Here is a 19,811-nt window from a genome sequence, read left to right as displayed (position 1 = left end):
ATATGAAATATACTCTAATATAATCTAACTCATAGAAACTGACTTAGATATATTTATAAAATATATCTAGGTAGAATGATTCAACGTTGTTATATCACGTGTGTTGCAAGGTTATCTATAACTCTCTCAACAGACTACTGCAGCAAAGTTTGCTCTCCCATCCAAGTGAGACTACGTGAACGATTATAACTGAAATAATTTCTGCTTCGACAAATTTTAATAAATTCTTAGGAAGAGTATACACCGACGTATGTCTCACTGTGTATATTTCTCACACCCTGAGACGTAAGTCTCTCTCACTGTGTATATCTCACTCACTGAGACGTGTGTGTGTCTCTCTCTCTGTGTATATTTCTCACACCCTGAGACGTAAGTCTCTCTCACTTTGTATATCTCACTCACTGAGACGTGCGTGTCTCTCTCACTGTGTATATTTCTCACTCACTGAGACGTGCGTGTCTCTCTCTCACTGTGTATATTTCTCTCTCACTGAGACGTATGTCTCTCTCTCACTGTGTATATTTCTCACTCACTGAGACGTATGTCTCTCTCTCACTGTGTATATTTCTCACTCACTGAGACGTAAGTCTCTCTCACTGTGTATATTTCTCACTCACTGAGACGTGCGTGTCTCTCTCTCACTGTGTATATTTCTCACTCACTGAGACGTGCGTGTCTCTCTCACTGTGTATATTTCTCACTCACTGAGACGTATGTCTCTCTCTCACTGTGTATATTTCTCACTCACTGAGACGTGCGTGTCTCTCTCACTGTGTATATTTCTCACTCACTGAGACGTGCGTGTCTCTCTCACTGTGTATATTTCTCACTCACTAAGACGTATGTCTCTCACTGTGTATATTTCTCACTCACTGAGACGTGCGTGTCTCTCACTGTGTATACAATTAGAAGTTAAACATACCCTCAGGTCTGCCTACACTTAAAGTTTGTTTTAGTTCCAATATCAAATTTTTAAGCTCCTTAGCTCGATTCCTAACACACTCGGTTCACACGCTGAGGTCCGCGGGTCGATCCCCGGTACGGTTGGAAACAGTAGAATGTGTTTCCTTAAGATACCTACTATACCTGGGTGTTAGTAGACTGGTGTGGGTCGCATCCTGGGTGTTAGTGGACTGGTGTGGGTCGCATCCTGGGACAAAACTGACCTAATTTGCGGGAAATGCTCAGCATAACAAGCGGCTTTCTATATAGTAGTATGTTGCTGATGTCACTTATGGTCTGTATACCTTGTACATGTACTGGTAGTAAATAAATATTATTATTATTATTATTATTATTATTATTATTATTATTATTATTATTATTATTATTATTATTATTATTATTTATTAAATATTATTATTATTATTATTATTATTATTATTATTATTATTATTATTATTAATATTAATAATAATAATAATAATAATATTATTATTATTATTATTATTATTAATATTATTATTATTGTTATTATTATTGTTATTATTATTATTATTATTATTATTATTAAATATTAATATTATTATTATTATTATCATTATTATTATTATTATTATTATTATTATTATTATTATTATTATTATTATTATTATTATTATTATTATTATTATTATTATTATCATCATCATCATTATCATCATTATATTTGGTGATGTAAAAGTGAACTGACAAGTCCGGGAACGATTAGGGTTTGAACCCATGGCGAGTGAATCGTAAAACTCGAGGACATTGTTGCCTTAATAACCGCTCGGTGTAACCCTCGTGCAGTCGATTGCCTTTATAAATCCAACATATAATCCAAACCAAAAATTAGTTAGCAAATAGGTTTAATTTATAACTGGTAAATAATAACAAGGGTGGGTTAGCGTGTTGTGTCAGGTTGGTGCAGAATTAATTATTTAAGAATATTTTACTGCTTTGGTGGGAAGTGGACGACGAATTAATAAAAAAAAATACTGTTTTCTTGAATTTGAGCCAAGTTTGTTGTGGTGGAGTAAGAATGATGTGTTTACTAACCCGCAGCATCATGTGAGGTTAGTTGAGATGTTGACATCTTGACTGATCAGAGACGGAGGCTGTGTTTGAGGATGGAGGAACAAGTCTCCAGTTTTGGTTGGTTAATTAATAAGGTTTTAAACCTATCGGCTACACTAGGGTCAATAAGCCTTCAGGATAATCTTTCCACCACCAGTTTACTTTATTCCTTAAAATAAGAAATTAAACTCCGAGCATATATGCGCTGAGAGAAATATGCTTATCAAGGTACAAAAGTATATCTTGTGACCACCACTAGTTGATATATTCTGATGATATCGACAAACTGTGGATAGAACTCTTGTCTACAGTTCAGGACATATATGTACACACACACACACACACACACACACACACACACACACACTCACACACACACACCGCCTTAGAGGACGGAAACCCAGAGATCTGGTGGACGAACCAGGGAGGAAAGACTGGGAGCTAGAGCTCCAAAAAAGGGAGGAAGAGTGGGGAAGGAAGATAGTAGAGCTTGGTAAGAAAATGGAAGAGCGGATAGCTGAAGAGTGCAGGAAGTGGGAAGTACAGGTCTTAGCAGCAGAAGCTAGGATACAGTGCTTAGAAGAGAAACTGCAAAGCCTGAAACAGATTAGAGAGACAAATGACAATTCAGGTGTGACATCAGGAAATTCAAAGTCAGGCGCAGACAAGGGGATGGTAAGCAACAACGGAGACATGCCGAGCATGAAGGCCCTATCAGACCCACGTGGGGCCAGGGAAAAGACGACGAGCACACTAAGATCAAACGACAGGTCCGAAAACAATGAAGGTATGCTATATGCAGAGATTCTAACAGCCAACTGCAGTAGCAAGGGACAGCTGGTCAGGAAAGACAGTCCACTGAGAATAGAAGTTTCAGATATGACAGGGACTGAAGGCAAGAACATGTCAATGGAAGGAAATAAAATGCCTCAGAGGAAGCAGATGGAGACTCAGTGGGAGGAGGAAAGGGCGAGGTCAGTTTTTGTGTACGGGCTCCAAGAAGCCAAGGGGGCCAACTTTGAAGAAATAAAACAGGAGGAGAAAAAAATGATTGAAGGCATCATGAAAACAATAGGGGAGGGCAATATGACCCAGGTGACAAATTTTCAGAGAATTGGGTGGTTTGCGAGTGGAAGGATACGGCCTGTCAGAGTAACTTTCAAGGAAGAAACAGTTCGAACCAGGATTCTGCAAGAGAAAGCAAGACTGAGGGACAAAGAGGGGCACCAGAGAGTATACCTCGACCGCGACAGAACACAAGAAGAAAGGACTACACTGAAAGAGAGGGTACAGAGACGCAAGGAGGAACGAGAAGCAATGAAAATGAGCAGGACCCAGACACAGGAGGAAGGGCAAACACACCCCACAGAATCTCCCACCAAAAGACTCCACCCGCGACATTCCCAACGCAACTGAGCAACCTATACTACAACCCACTCACTGTTCCCTCTGCCACCAATCCCCATATCACAAACCTCACCCCAACAGCTGTCCCTTATGGGCATTCTGACCCCACCCCCATCAACACAAACCCCACCTACACCACAGCCCCATATAGGCCCCCACAAAGGCTCTCGCTCCCCCAACCCCAATATTCTTGCATGACCACAATGATAGAAAAGAAACTAAAGGCTTGGTACACAAACGCGGATGGAATAATGAATAAACATGAGGAGTGGAATGAAAGAATCAGTGACAAATCCCCAGACATCATAGCAGTCACAGAAACAAAACTCGCTGAGACAATAACAGACACAATCTTCCCAACAGGATATCAGATCCTGAGGAAAGATAGAAGGAGTAGAGGGGGAGGAGGGGTTGCACTGCTCATAAAACACCGATGGGGATTTGAGGAAATGGAAGACATGGACATGATTGGAGAAAGAGACTACATTGTAGGTACAATTCAGTCCGGAGAACATAAAGTAGTCATTGGAGTGATGTATAACCCACCACAGAACTGCAGGAGGCCAAGAGAGGAGTATGAAGTATACAACAGGGTGATGGTGGACACACTGGCTGAGGTGGCAAGAGCTCACTCGAGCAGAGCAAAGTTACTGGTAATGGGCGATTTCAACCACAGGGAGATCGACTGGGAAAACCTGGAGCCACATGGGGGTCCCGAAACATGGAGAGCCAAGATGATGGATGTGGTACTTGAAAACCTCATGCATCAACATGTCAGGGACACAACCAGAGAGAGAGGGGAGGATGAGCCAGCAAGACTGGATCTTGTGTTCACCCTGAGCAGTTCAGACATTGAGGACATCACTTATGAGAGGCCCCTTGGAGCTAGCGATCATGTGGTTCTGAGTTTTGACTATATAGTATAAGGAACTGAAGGGGAAAGGCCAAACTATAAAAGGGGGGACTACACAGGTATGAGAAACTTCCTGCAGGAGGTTCAGTGGGACAGAGAAATGGTAGGAAAATCAGTAAACGAGATGATGGAATATGTGGCAACAAAGTGCAAGGAGGCAGAGGAAAGTTTTGTTCCCAAGGGAAACGGAAATAATAGGAAGACCAAAACGAGTCCTTGGTTTACCCGAAGGTGTTACCTGGAGGTTACCTGGAGGTTATTCCGGGGATCAACGCCCCCGCGGCCCGGTCCACGACCAGGCCTCCCGATGGATCAGGGAATGGAAAAGGTACAGGAGGCATAGGACCCAGGAAAACAAGGAGATTAGTAGAAGAGCCAGAAACGAGTATGCACAGATAAGGAGGGAGGCCCAGCGACAGTATGAAAACGACATAGCATCGAAAGTCAAATCTGACCCGAAACTGCTGTATAGCCACATTAGGAGGAAGACAACAGTCAAGGACCAGGTGATAAGGCTGAGGAAAGAAGGTGGAGAACTCACAAGAAACGATCAATAGGTATGTGAGGAGCTCAACACGAGATTTAAGGAAGTATTTACAGTAGAGACAGGAAGGACTCTGGGGGGACAGACCAGATGGGGACACCAGCAAGGAATACACCAACAAGTGTTGGACGACATACATACAGATGAGGAGGAGGTGAAGAAACTGCTAAGGGACATCGATACCTCAAAGGCAATGGGACCAGACAACATCTCCCCGTGGGTCCTTAGAGAGGGAGCAGATATGTTGTGCGTGCCACTTACCACAATCTTCAACACATCCCTGGAAACTGGGCAACTACCTGAGGTATGGAAGACGGCAAATGTAGTTCCCATTTTTAAAAAAGGAGACAGAAAAGAGGCACTAAACTATAGACCTGTGTCATTGACGTGTATAGTATGCAAAATTATGGAGAAGATTATCAGGAGGAGAGTGGTGGAGCACCTGGAACGGAACAGGAGTATAAATGCCAACCAGCACGGATTCACGGAAAGCAAATCCTGTGTCACAAACCTTCTGGAGTTTTATGATAAAATAACAGAAGTAAGACAAGAGAGAGAGGGGTGGGTTGATTGCATCTTCTTGGACTGCAAGAAGGCCTTTGACACAGTTCCTCACAAGAGATTAGTGCAGAAGCTAGAGCATCAGGCGCATATAACAGGAAGGGCACTGCAATGGATCAGAGAATACCTGACAGGGAGGCAACAACGAGTCATGGTACGTAATGATGTATCACAGTGGGCACCTGTGACGAGCGGGGTCCCACAGGGGTCGGTCCTAGGACCAGTGCTATTTTTGGTATATGTGAACGACATGACGGAAGGGTTAGACTCAGAAGTGTCCCTGTTTGCAGATGATGTGAAGTTAATGAGGAGAATTAAATCTGATGAGGACCAGGCAGGACTTCAAAGAGACCTGGACAGACTGGACACCTGGTCCAGCAAATTGCTTCTCGAATTTAATCCTGCCAAATGCAAAGTCATGAAGATGGGGGAGGGGCACAGAAGACCACAGACAGAGTATAGGCTAGGTGGCCAAAGACTGCAAACCTCACTCAAGGAGAAAGATCTTGGGGTGAGTATAACACCGAGCATGTCTCCGGAAGCACACATCAATCAGATAACTGCTGCAGCATATGGGCGCCTGGCAAACCTGAGAACAGCATTCCGATACCTTAGTAAGGAATCATTCAAGACACTGTACACCGTGTATGTCAGGCCCATACTGGAGTATGCAGCACCTGTTTGGAACCCGCACTTGATAAAGCACGTCAAGAAACTAGAGAAAGCACAAATGTTTGCGAAAAGGTTAGTTCCAGAGCTAAGGGGAATGTCCTATGAGGAAAGATTAAGGGAAATCGGCCTGACGACACTGGAGGACAGGAGGGTCAGGGGAGACATGATAACGACATATAAAATACTGCGTGGAATAGACAAGGTGGACAAAGACAGGATGTTCCAGGGAGGGGACACAGAAACAAGAGGCCACAATTGGAAGTTGAAGACACAAATGAGTCAGAGAGATAGTAGGAAGTATTTCTTCAGTCATAGAGTTGTAAGGCAGTGGAATAGCCTAGAAAATGACGTAGTGGAGGCAGGAACCATACACAGTTTTAAGACGAGGTTTGATAAAGCTCATGGAGCGGGGAGAGAGAGGGCCTAGTAGCAACCGGTGAAGAGGCGGGGCCAGGAGCTAGGACTCGACCCCTGCAACCACAAATAGGTGAGTACAAATAGGTGAGTACACACACACACACTCACACACACACACACACACACACACACACATACACACACAGACACACACACACACACACTCACACACATACACACACAGACACACACACACACACACACACATACACACACACACACACACATACACACACACACACACACACACACACACACACACACACACACACACACACACTCACACACATACACACACACACACACACACACACACACACACACACACACACACACACACACACACACACACACACACACACACACACACACACACACACACACACACACACACACACACACACACTCACACACACACACACACACACACACACACACACACACACACACACACACACACACACACACTCACACACACACACACACACACAAACACACACACACACACACACACACACACACACTCACACACACACACACACACACACACAAACACACACACACACACACACACTCACACACACACACACACACACAAACACACACACACACACACACACACTCACACACACACACACACACACACACACACACACTCACACACACACACACACACACACACAAACACACACACACACACACACACACACACATACACACACACACACACACACACACACACACACACACACACACACACACTCACACACATACACACACAGACACACACACACACACACACACACACACACACACACACACACACACACACACACACACACACACACACACACACACACACACACACACACACACACACTCACACACACACACACACACACACACACACACACACACACACACACACACACACACACACACACACACACACACACACACATACACACACACACACACACACACTCACACACACACACACACACACACACACACACACACTCACACACACACACACACACACAAACACACACACACACACACACACACACACACACTCACACACACACACACACACACACAAACACACATACAGATGACCTGAGTCGGGAGGTTCGACAAATAGCAGAGAATATGTTGGAGAAACATGTTGGACAAGCTCTCTTGCTAATGTATATTAGTCCAACATATTTCCTGCAGTTTGATAAACCTGACTTTTGTCTCAGATTACTTCTATTATATGTTAACCTGTTTTAACTTAGTATTAAGATTGATAAAGCCATTTGTAGCCAAACGGTACTTTTAAATAATTGTCCTAATCTGCACTCAGGTGTCCTTTTCCACTGTGACCGCCACTCTTGCGCTAAACCCTTATGGGGTTATTTTTGTTTTAATTCAGTCAAACAGTTTAAAGTTACAGAATATAGAGGATTTGATACTAATTATTTTTTTTGGTATTTTTCCAGCAGAGTCGGAGGTGCAGTACACCACAGCAGAGTTGAACTGCAAGAAAATAAAAGTCTACACTGCCCTTAAACAACAGTCTACACTGCCCTTAAACAACAGTCTACACTGCCCTTAAACAACAGTCTACACTGCCCTTAAACAACAGTCTACACTGCCCTTAAACAACAGTCTACACTGCCCTTAAACAACAGTCTACACTGCCCTTAAACAACAGTCTACACTGCCCTTAAACAACAGTCTACACTGCCCTTAAACAACAGTCTACACTGTCCTTAAACAACAGTCTACACTGTCCTTCAACAACAGTCTACACTGTCCTTAAACAACAGTCTACACTGTCCTTAAACAACAGTCCACACTGCCCTTAAACAACAGTCTACACTGACCTTAAACAACAGTCTACACTGCCCTTAAACAACAGTCTACACTGCCCTTAAACAACAGTCTACACTGCCCTTAAACAACAGTCTACACTGCCCTTAAACAACAGTCTACACTGCCCTTAAACAACAGTCTACACTGCCCTTAAACAACAGTCTACATTGCCCTTAAATATCTACGATTTTTAATTGATATAATGGAGATGACTTTTTTAAGTCGTTGCTAATAGTCTTTTTTTAGATATTACAAAGCCTCTCTGTGGTATGTGGGCCAACGGGCCTCCAACAGAAACAGTCTGGTTGATCAGGCAGTCAGTGAAGAAGCTTGACTCTCAGTCTCACTGTCAGAGTGAATAAAAAAAAAAAACATACCACGGGTAGGGATAGAACCCGCGATCAGAGTCATAAAACTCGATAAAACTGGAGTTTCACGACTGACCGCGGGTTCTATCCCCACCCGTGGTATGGTTTGCTGGCAGTCGTATCACAACGATTTCGTGAAAGTGGAGGATTGTGGGTAAAGCTGTTTTTTTTTTTTTTACTTTATCTACACACGTGATTTAAAGTAAATTAGGCTAATATAAATTATTAAATATATATCAAATATTAAATCAATTTTACAAAATTATATTTAAAAAAATGTGTGATAGATGAAGACATCTAATTACCATTATTATAATTATTATAATTTGTGTAATTATTATGATGTTGGGCCGTGAATAATTGTTCCAGTTTTTTATTTTTTTCATAAATACTAGCAATTATCATTATTTGGTATCATTATTTCCAAAACATTTCGCCTGGGCAGAAGCCTTCATCAGTCAAGTACAGAGGAAATTTCAATACTGGAGAGAATAGAAAAAAGTGGATAGGTAATTTGAGGTGACTAGTCCCTCAGCCTCCATATATCTTATACTGTTTACTGTCTCGCTGTCATCTGATGGCGAGATTTTTCACAAAAAAGGGAGATACCATAGGTCTGCCCATATCTTTTTCATTTATTTTGTATACATCCTAAAATGCATATCTTTCTTGGTGTGTATACAGTAAACTAAGAGGAGCAATGTATATACACTTGGATGAGGGATATATTTTTCAGTAGGTATAGTCTTAAACGTAAATTTAATCCTTATTTTAGGGATTACAACATCCATGACTTGTGTTCTGGTGACATACAGCCTTAATGACTATCGTGTAATTACCTGCCTTTAAAACACACAAACCATCTAACCATTCTCGGTCTAACAAATTTGTTAGCGTAAAGAAGTTGATTACGAACCATAGGCGTACATTGTCTTTCAATATATTATGCCAAGTATATCTCTTACGCGCGATATATTTTTAATAGTGTTTAGACATGAGAGAGAGAGAGAGAGAGAGAGAGAGAGAGAGAGAGAGAGAGAGAGAGAGAGAGAGAGAGAGAGAGAGAGCAGGTGTGTGTGTGCGCGTGTGTGTACACAAGGTAGGCGTGTCTCTCACCTGGTGTTGTTCATGGTCTTCGTGAGTGTTGTGTGAGGTTACACACTTGTGGAGTGTTAGTCCCAGCACCACGAGTGTAAGGTAGGCACCACCGAAGATGAGGGAACAGGCCACAGCCAAGGGTCCATAGTGATTGACTAGCATGATCACAATGGCCGTGGGTCCCATCCCCATCAGCGCCACCAAACACATCTCCAGGTACTTGTTCATCCTCGCCTGGCCTCCAGTGTTCACTTAAGCGTGTCTTGTATCACAGTTAGCGTGTGTTAATCCCGTGCTCACTACGTAGTTTAGTCGATGACTGAGGGACTTGTTCTCCACCCTCTGAGTTTTGTTGCAAGCGATGGTGACGTCACACACACACACACACACACACTCTCTCACACTCTCTCACACACACACACACACACACACACACGTTGGTGGTATTACCACCCGTCCGTTCATGTGTTCTGAGAACCTGCTTCGTCTCATATACCCTGAGGAACTCCACACACCTTTCCATTACTCATCGCATTTAATTGATTCTAACCAACACGAATACATTCAGTACACAGCAGATATACGTTTAATGAAAATATCTATATAAATAACATCAAGACGATGCGTTGTTTTATTAACAATATTGACGTAAACAGCGTCTCAGAGGAACACTGGCATTCATGGGAAGTTTTTATCAACACGTATTTCGTAATGTCCATCAATTCCTTCGCTCTAACTTTTATTATATTACAATAGTGGCTCAGGGATGGACATCAGTTGTGTCTTGTATCTGAGGTTATAAATGGTAACACCGACAGGTGTACGAGACACATATGCGATATTAGGAGATTTATTAAGGAGACGTTTCTCCCGTCAAGGTCTTTAGAATAATGAAGCCTCATGTGAGCGAAACTAGAACTTAATAGTATGTGTGTTTCTTCCATGCTTTGTGTGTCTGCCATGATTCACCTGACCTCCACGAACAGCAGACACAGTAACTGGTAATTATTGCTTCGTAACTTGCAAGTTAACGAATTAAATCAATTTTTTAAGTGAAATATTTCCTTGTGCATATAATAATAATAATTAATTATTTAACACAAGTTTCATGTTGGATCATCAACATTACCCAAGTACACCCAAGAATTATCAACATTACACAAGTACACCCAGGAATTATCAACATTACACAAGTACACCCAGGAATTATCAACATTACACAAGTACACCCAGGAATTATCATCATTACACAAGTACACCCAAGAATTATCAACATTACACAAGTACACCCAGGAATTATCAACATTACACAAGTACACCCAGGAATTATCAACATTACACAAGTACACCCAGGAATTATCAACATTACACAAGTACACCCAGGAATTATCAACATTACACAAGTACACCCAGGAATTATCAACATTACACAAGTACACCCAGGAATTATCAATATTATACACGTACACCCAGGAATTATCAATATTATACACGTACACCCAGGAATTATCAATATTATATACGTACACCCAGGAATTATCAATATACACGTACACCCAGGAATTATCAATATTATACACGTACACCCAGGAATTATCAATATTATACACGTACACCCAGGAATTATCAATATTATACACGTACACTCACGAATTATCAATATTATACACGTACACCCAGGAATTATCAACATTACACAAGTACACCCAGGAATTATCAACATTATACACATACACCCAGGAATTATCAATATTATACACGTACACCCAGGAATTATCAATATTATACACGTACACCCAGGAATTATCAACATTATACACGTACACCCAGGAATTATCAATATTATACACGTACACCCATGAATTATCAACATTATACACGTACACCCAGGAATTATCAACATTACACAAGTACACCCAGGAATTATCAATATTATACACGTACACCCAGGAATTATCAATATTATACACGTACACTCAGGAATTATCAACATTACACAAGTACACCCAGGAATTATCAACATTACACAAGTACACCCAGGAATTATCAATATTATACACGTACACCCAGGAATTTCACCATCTGTACTAATTCTTTTCCCGTAATTCCCAACACTGAGACGTAAATACACAATCAACATTTCAGAGAAAGTATTTCCTGGCAAGGCAGCCAGTAAACAGAGCCAAGCACCTGCCACCTGCCTGCACGCACACACTTGTTTACTCTCCTACAAACGTTCGCTTCATGCACTCTGCCTGCACGCACACACTTGTTTACTCTCCTACAAACGTTCGCTTCATGCACTCTGCCTGCACGCACACACTTGTTTACTCTCCTACAAACGTTCGCTTCATGCACTCTGCCTGCACTCACACACTTAATATACTCCAGGCATGTAATTTGTATTAAATAATTAAATATTTGCCCTTATAGACGACTTTGTTTGGCAGCATTATTTCATGTTTACTGTGAAAATAACTTCACAATAACTAAGAATCAGCCCAGATAACTGACTCATCAACAGCGTGAACGAAATTGTCATAAAGTTGGTAGAATTACCGACAATATGTAAAGTAAAAGGACACATGTGCAACTAATGTGACATTTTATTGTGGCAACGTTTCGCTCTCCAGGAGCTTGGTAACGGCTTGATAAAGCTCCTGGAGGGCGAAACGTTGCCTTAATAAAATGTCACATTAGCTGCATTTGTGTCCTTTTACTTTACGTGAAAGAAATTCTCTTTGCTAAAACATCTACATCTAATTGCAGGAAATCTTGGGTATCTTCGAAAAGTGCTACGAACTTCAGTGATGTGCAAATACCAGTGGTATAATTGTGTATTCCTGTAATCTGTTACATAATAATAATAATAATAATAATAATAATAATAATAATAATAATAATAATAATAATAATAATAATAATAATAATAATAATAATAATAATAATAATAATAATAATAATAATAATAATAATAATAATAATAATAATAATAATAATAATAATGATGATAATAATAATAATAATAACAATAATAATAATAATAATAATAATAATAATAATAATAATAATAATGAAGATTGAGACACTTATACAGCATATGGGAATCTTTATTCAGGAAACGTTTCGCCACACAGTGGCTTCATCAGTCCAATACAAAGAGGAAGGCGTAAGGAGAGGAGGAGAATGAGGTAATCAGTCCCTCAACCTGGAGTCGATGTGTTCAGTCCATCAATCTTGTAGAATGTACAGCATAGGGCCCTAGACGTGGCTTATATACTGTAGTGAGGTGACGTGAAGCAGGTGGAGACGGGGTCATAGTGGTACCATCCACTAGTCGAAGTAGGTCTTTGTCCAAAGGTTGAACAAGTGTTGAAGAATTCTTTGTAACAAGATCCCATGATGCTGCACGTCTACGGCCCTATGCTGTACATTCTTCAAGATTGATGGACTGAACACATCGACTCCAGGTTGAGGGACTGATTACCTCATTCTCCTCCTCTCCTTACGCCTTCCTCTTTGTATTGGACTGATGAAGCCACTGTGTGGCGAAACGTTTCCTGAATAAAGATTCCCATATGCTGTATAAGTGTCTCAATCTTCAACTTGTCGGTTTTTCAAACCATTCATCACAACTGTCAGACACTGCAGCATCATGGGATCTTGTTACAAAGAATTTTTCAACACTTGTTCAACCTTTGGACGAAGACCTACTTCGACTAGTGGATGGTACCACTATGACCCCGTCTCCACCTTCTTCACGTCACCTCACTACAGTATATAAGCCACGTCTACGGCCCTATGCTGTACATTCTTCAAGATTGATGGACTGAACACATCGACTCCAGGTTGAGGGACTGATTACCTCATTCTTCTCCTCTCCTTACGCCTTCCTCTTTGTATTGGACTGATGAAGCCACACTGTGGCGAAACGTTTCCTGAATAAAGATTCCCATATGCTGTATAAGTGTCTCAATCTTCAACTTGTCGGTTTTTCAAACCATTCATCACAATAATAATAATAATAATAATAATAATAATAATAATAATAATAATAATAATAATAATAATAATAATAATAATAATAATAATAATAATAATTATATCTTTATTTACTACCAGTACATGTACAAGGTATACAGACCATAGCTGACATCAGTGACATACTACTATACAGAAAGCCGCTTGTTATGCTGAGCATTTAGGGCAAATTAGGTCAGTGTTGTCCCAGGATGCGACCCACACCAGTCCACTAACACCCAGGTCCTCACCTTACATGTTATTCTTGGAGGTGCTACGTCAAGGCTGGCAGTATGGTAGAGTACATTACTTTTTTTCCAGTTGCCATGCCTGTCAGAAATATCGTCTCGTACGTTCGTACCATACCCTCCCGCTTTCTTTTCTGCACTGTACAGTACGGTATTTACGGTATCGGAATTCCGTACCTCCTCCGAACTATTTCCAAAACTCATGCCAGCCAATGGCAGCGTGAGACTTGTGTTCAGAAAACAACGCCATTGGTGAGAATTTGTAGCCAATCAGATCAGTCAATTTCCAGTTATGGAAAGGATTCCAACTCTTCCCACCTTCTTTTTTGACAGTTTTACTGCAACAGATTTGTTTGCACATTATTTAATGGCTTTATCCATTAAATACTGAAGCCGTTCAGGTGTGTAGGTCATATCTGCACCTACAAACCTGCTCAGAAGTTTCCTTATAAACTGAATCCGACAATGCAGGAGTTTCTTGCATCATGTTTATCCAAGATTACCGGAACAGCAGAGTCAGTATTGTGTAACATACTGTAGCTTAATTAACATCCTGTAAGACAGATTAAGAGGTTTATACCTATTACCTATTGTTACAATTTCGTACTACGCCTATTATCTCCACCTTGTCAATGCCTCTTAGTATTTTATACGTTGTTATCATGTCCCCTCTATTACTCCTATCCTCTAGTGTCATCAGGTTGAGTTCCCTTAACCTCTCCTCATAAGATATACCCCTCAGTTCCGGGACTAATCGTGTTGCAAATTTTTGCACTTTCTCCAATTTCGTGATGTGTTTGACTAAGTGAGGGTTCCATACTGGCGCTTCATATTCCAGTATAGGCCTTACGTACACTGTGTACAATGTCGTGAATGACTTCTTACTCAGATGTCTAAGCGCCAATCTCAGGTTTGCCAATCTCCCATATGCTGCAGCAGTTATTTGATTGATGTGTGCCTCAGGGGACATGTTCGTTGTAATGCTTACCCCAAGATCCTTTTCATTAACTGACGTTTGCAGCTGTTGGTTTCCTAACCTGTACTCCGTCTGCGGTCTTCTCTGTCCTTCCCAAATCTTCATGACCTTACACTTATTGTGGTTAAACTCCAGGAGCTATTTGTCGGACCATACTTGTAGTTTGTCCAGATCCCCTAGTAATCTTAATTGATCCTCGCCCACTTGTATTTTCCTCATCAGTTTCACATCATCAGCGAACAGTGACACTTCTGAATCTATTCTTTCCACCATGTCATTTACGTATACAAGAAACAGCACCGGGCCTAGGACTGAACCTTGTGGAACCCCACTCGACACATTCGCCCACTCCGACACTTCATCACGTACCAACACTCGTTGTTTCCTTCCTGCCAGGTATTCCCTGATCCACTGCGGCACTTTCCCCGTTATTCCTGCCTGCTCCTCTAATTTTTGCACCAGTCTCTTGTGTGGTACTGTGTCAAAAGCTTTCTTGCAGTTTAAAAAGATGCAATCTACCCATCCCTCTCTCTTCTGTTACCTTATCGTAGAACTCAAGTAGATTTGTGACACAGGATTTCCCATTTCTGAAGCCGTGCTGTCATGTATGAGCCCAATCTTTTCAATGTGTTCCATCACTTTTCTCCTGATAATCTTTTCCATGACTTTGCATACTATACAAATCAGTGACACTGGTCTGTAGTTTAATGCTGCCTGTCCCCTTTCTTAAAAATTGGAACAACATGTGCTGTCTTCCACGCCTCAGGCAATTGCCCTGTTTCGATAGATTTACTGAAGAAGGTTGCTAATGGCACACACAGTTCCTCTGCTCCCTCTCTCAGTATCCATGGAGATATGCTAACTGGGCCCACCCCCTTTGAGGTATCGAGTTCCTCTAGCAGTTTCTTCACCTCTACCTTGGTTATGTGTGTGTGTGTGTGTGTGTGTGTGTGTGTGTGTGTGTGTTTGTGTGTGTATGTGTGTGTGTGTGTGTGTGTGTGTGTGTGTGTGTGTGTGTGTGTGTGTGTGTGTGTGTGTGTGTGTGTGTGTGTGTGTGTATGTGTGTGTGTGTGTGTGTGTGTGTGTATGTGTGTGTATGTGTGTGTGTGTGTGTGTGTGTGTGTGTGTGTGTGTGTGTGTTTGTGTGTGTGTGTGTGTATGTGTGTGTATGTGTGTATGTGAGTTCTCACCTATTTGCACACCAATTTGTGGTTGCAGGGGTCGAGTCTCAGCTCCTGGCTCTTTTACACTGTCCTGTGTTGGGTTAATTTTCCCTTAGTTTGATAGTCTTCTACGTACCTATTTTTAAAACTGTGCATATAAGCTGCCATTATCACTCTCATGTCCCGGTCATTCCACGTCTCGACCAGTCTGTAGTTGAAATACTTCCTGACATCCCTGTGACTTCTCTGGTTTTATATTACAGATTCGTCCTCGTGTACCAGTTCCCGCCTGTCGAACTATTTATTCCTTAGTATTTGGACGTTGTTATCATGCCTTTCCGATTCTCTAACAGCCAGGTTGACATCCATTAGTCCCCACGTAACTCTACTAGTTGTAGATCTTAGCATTTCCTACCGTTTCTCATCCTCTTAGTTCTCGACTGAATCTTCCGGTAAGTCTTACACGAGGCTGTATCAGTCCCGTTCCACTTCTTGTGGAACATCATTTGTCATACCTGTCCATTCTGATGCTTCTTCTGGACAATCGTTGTATCCATTTCCTGATAGGTATTCGTTTATTCAGTGTATGTCTGTCAATGTTATTTCCGCGAGCTCCTCTTGTTTTCGTTCTGGTCTCTTAGGAAGTACTGCATCGAATACCTTCATCCAGTCCATAAAACACGCAACTTACCATCTCTCTCTCTTCCTGTCTGTTTGTCTCTCTCTCTCTCTCTCTCTCTCTCTCTCTCTCTCTCTCTCTCTCTCTCTCTCTCTCTCTCTCTCTCTCTCTCTCTCTCTCCATCTATCTAAAAATTCACGTAGGGTTTCTTTCATATCTTACAGACACACACACACTGGTTTCATTGTTTTCCAGGTTTGTAACTTGGTAGGATTTTCATCTACGTCGTATCCACACACGTGGTTGCAGGGGTCGAGTCTCGGCTCCCCTTCTGAATATCTTATAGGCTTGAGAAGTATTTTGTAACACGGAAATGGTTCCATTACCATGAACACAAACACTACTGTTCCATCACCATGAACACAGTACACTACTGTTCCATCATCATGAACACAGAACACTACTGTTCCATCATCATGAACACAGTACACTACTGTTCCATCATCATGAACACAGTACACTACTGTTCCATCATCATGAACACAGAACACTACTGTTCCATCATCATGAAGACAGTACATGACTGTTCCATCATCATGAACACAGTACACTACTGTTCCATCATCATGAAGACAGTACTTGACTGTTCCATCATCATGAACACAGTACACTACTGTTCCATCATCATGAACACAGTACACGACTGTTCCATCATCATGAACACAGTACACGACTGTTCCATCATCATGAACACAGTACACTACTGTTCCATCATCATGAACACAGTACACGACCGTTCCATCATCATGAACACAGTACACTACTGTTCCATCATCATGAACACAGTACACTACTGTTCCATCAAGAACACAGTACACTACTGTTCCATCACCATCAACACAGAACACTACTGTTCCATAATCATGAACACAGAACACTACTATTCCATCATCATGAACACAGTACACTACTGTTCCATCACCATGAACACAGTACGCTACTGTTCCATGATAAACACAGTACACTACTGTTCCATCACCATGAACACATAACACTACTGTTCCATCACCATGAACACAGAACACTGCTGTTCCATCATTATGAACACAGTACACTACTGTTCCATCACCATGAACACAGAACACTACTGTTCCATCACCATGAACACAGAACACTACTGTTCCATCACCATGAACACAGAACGCTACTGTTCCATCACCGTGAACACAGAACACTACTGTTCCATCACCATGAACACAGAACGCTACTGTTCCATCACCGTGAACACAGAACACTACTCTTCCATCACCGTGAACACAGAACACTACTGTTCCATCACCATGAACACAGAACACTACTGTTCCATCACCATGAATAATGTACACTACTGTTCCATCACCATGAACATAGAACACTACTGTTCCATCACCATGAACACAGAACACTACTGTTCCATCACCATGAACACAGAACACTACTGTTCCATCACCATGAATAATGTACACTACTGTTCCATCACCATGAACACAGAACACTACTGTTCCATCACATTGAACACAGTACACTACTGTTCCATCACCATGAATAATGTACACTACTGTTCTATCACCATGAACACAGAACACTACTGTTCCATCACCATGAACACAGAACACTACTGTTCCATCACAATGAACACAGTACACTACTGTTCCATCACCATGAACACAGAACACTACTGTTCCATCACCATGAACACAGAACACTACTGTTCCATCACCATGAATAAAGTACACTACTGTTCCATCACCATGAACACAGAACACTACTGTTCCATCACCATGAACACAGAACACTACTGTTCCATCACCATGAATAATATACACTACTGTTCCATCACCATGAACACAGAACACTACTGTTCCATCACCATGAACACAGTACACTACTGTTCCATCACCATGAACACAGAACACTACTGTTCCATCACCATGAACACAGAACACTACTGTTCCATCACCATGAATAATGTACACTACTGTTCCATCACCATGAACACAGAACACTACTGTTCCATCACCATGAATAATGTACACTACTGTTCCATCACCATGAACACAGAACACTACTGTTCCATCACCATGAACACAGAACACTACTGTTCCATCACCATGAACACAGAACACTACTGTTCCATCATCATGAACACAGAACACTACTCTCCAATATCATGAACACAGTAAACTACTGTTCCATCATCATGAACACAGTACACGACTGTTCCATCATCATGAACACAGTACACTACTGTTCCATCATCATGAACACAGTACATGACTGTTCCATCATCATGAACACAGTACACTACTGTTCCATCATCATGAACACAGTACACTACTGTTCCATCATCATGAACACAGTACACTACTGTTCCATCATCATGAACACAGAACACTACTGTTCCATTGAACACAGAACACTACTGTTCCATCACCATCAACACAGAACACTACTGTTCCATAATCATGAACACAGAACACTACTGTTCCATCAAGAACATAGTACACTACTGTTCCATCATCATGAAGACAGTACACGACTGTTCCATCACCATCAACACAGTACACTACTGTTCCATCATCATGAACACAGTACACTACTGTTCCATCAAGAACACAGTACACTACTGTTCCATCATCATGAAGACAGTACACTACTGTTCCATCACCATGAACACAGTACGCTACTGTTCCATGATGAACACAGTACACTACTGTTCCATCACCATGAACACATAACACTACTGTTCCATCACAATGAACACAGAACACTGCTGTTCCATCATCATGAACACAGTACACTTCTGTTCCATCACCATGAACACAGAACACTACTGTTCCATCACCATGAACATAGAACACTACTGTTC

General features: G+C 41.4%; 1 protein-coding gene across 1 annotated transcript in view; it reads right to left on the bottom strand.

Annotated features, from left to right (window-relative positions):
- The window catches only part of LOC128686046 (streptococcal hemagglutinin), a 12,450-nt gene extending 2,163 nt beyond the window's left edge, over nucleotides 1-10,287 (bottom strand). The window contains exon 1 of the mRNA XM_053772684.2: nucleotides 9,896-10,287. Coding sequence (XP_053628659.2) covers nucleotides 9,896-10,105 — 210 coding nt within the window. The 5' untranslated portion in view covers nucleotides 10,106-10,287. The remainder of the gene's footprint in view (nucleotides 1-9,895) is intronic.
- Nucleotides 10,288-19,811: the final 9,524 nt, after the last annotated feature.

The sequence above is a fragment of the Cherax quadricarinatus genome, chromosome 9 (assembly GCF_038502225.1).
Source record: "Cherax quadricarinatus isolate ZL_2023a chromosome 9, ASM3850222v1, whole genome shotgun sequence".
NCBI lineage: Eukaryota > Metazoa > Arthropoda > Malacostraca > Decapoda > Parastacidae > Cherax > Cherax quadricarinatus.
Note: the sequence above shows the minus strand (reverse complement) of the source record. Positions and strands in the feature narration are given on the sequence as shown.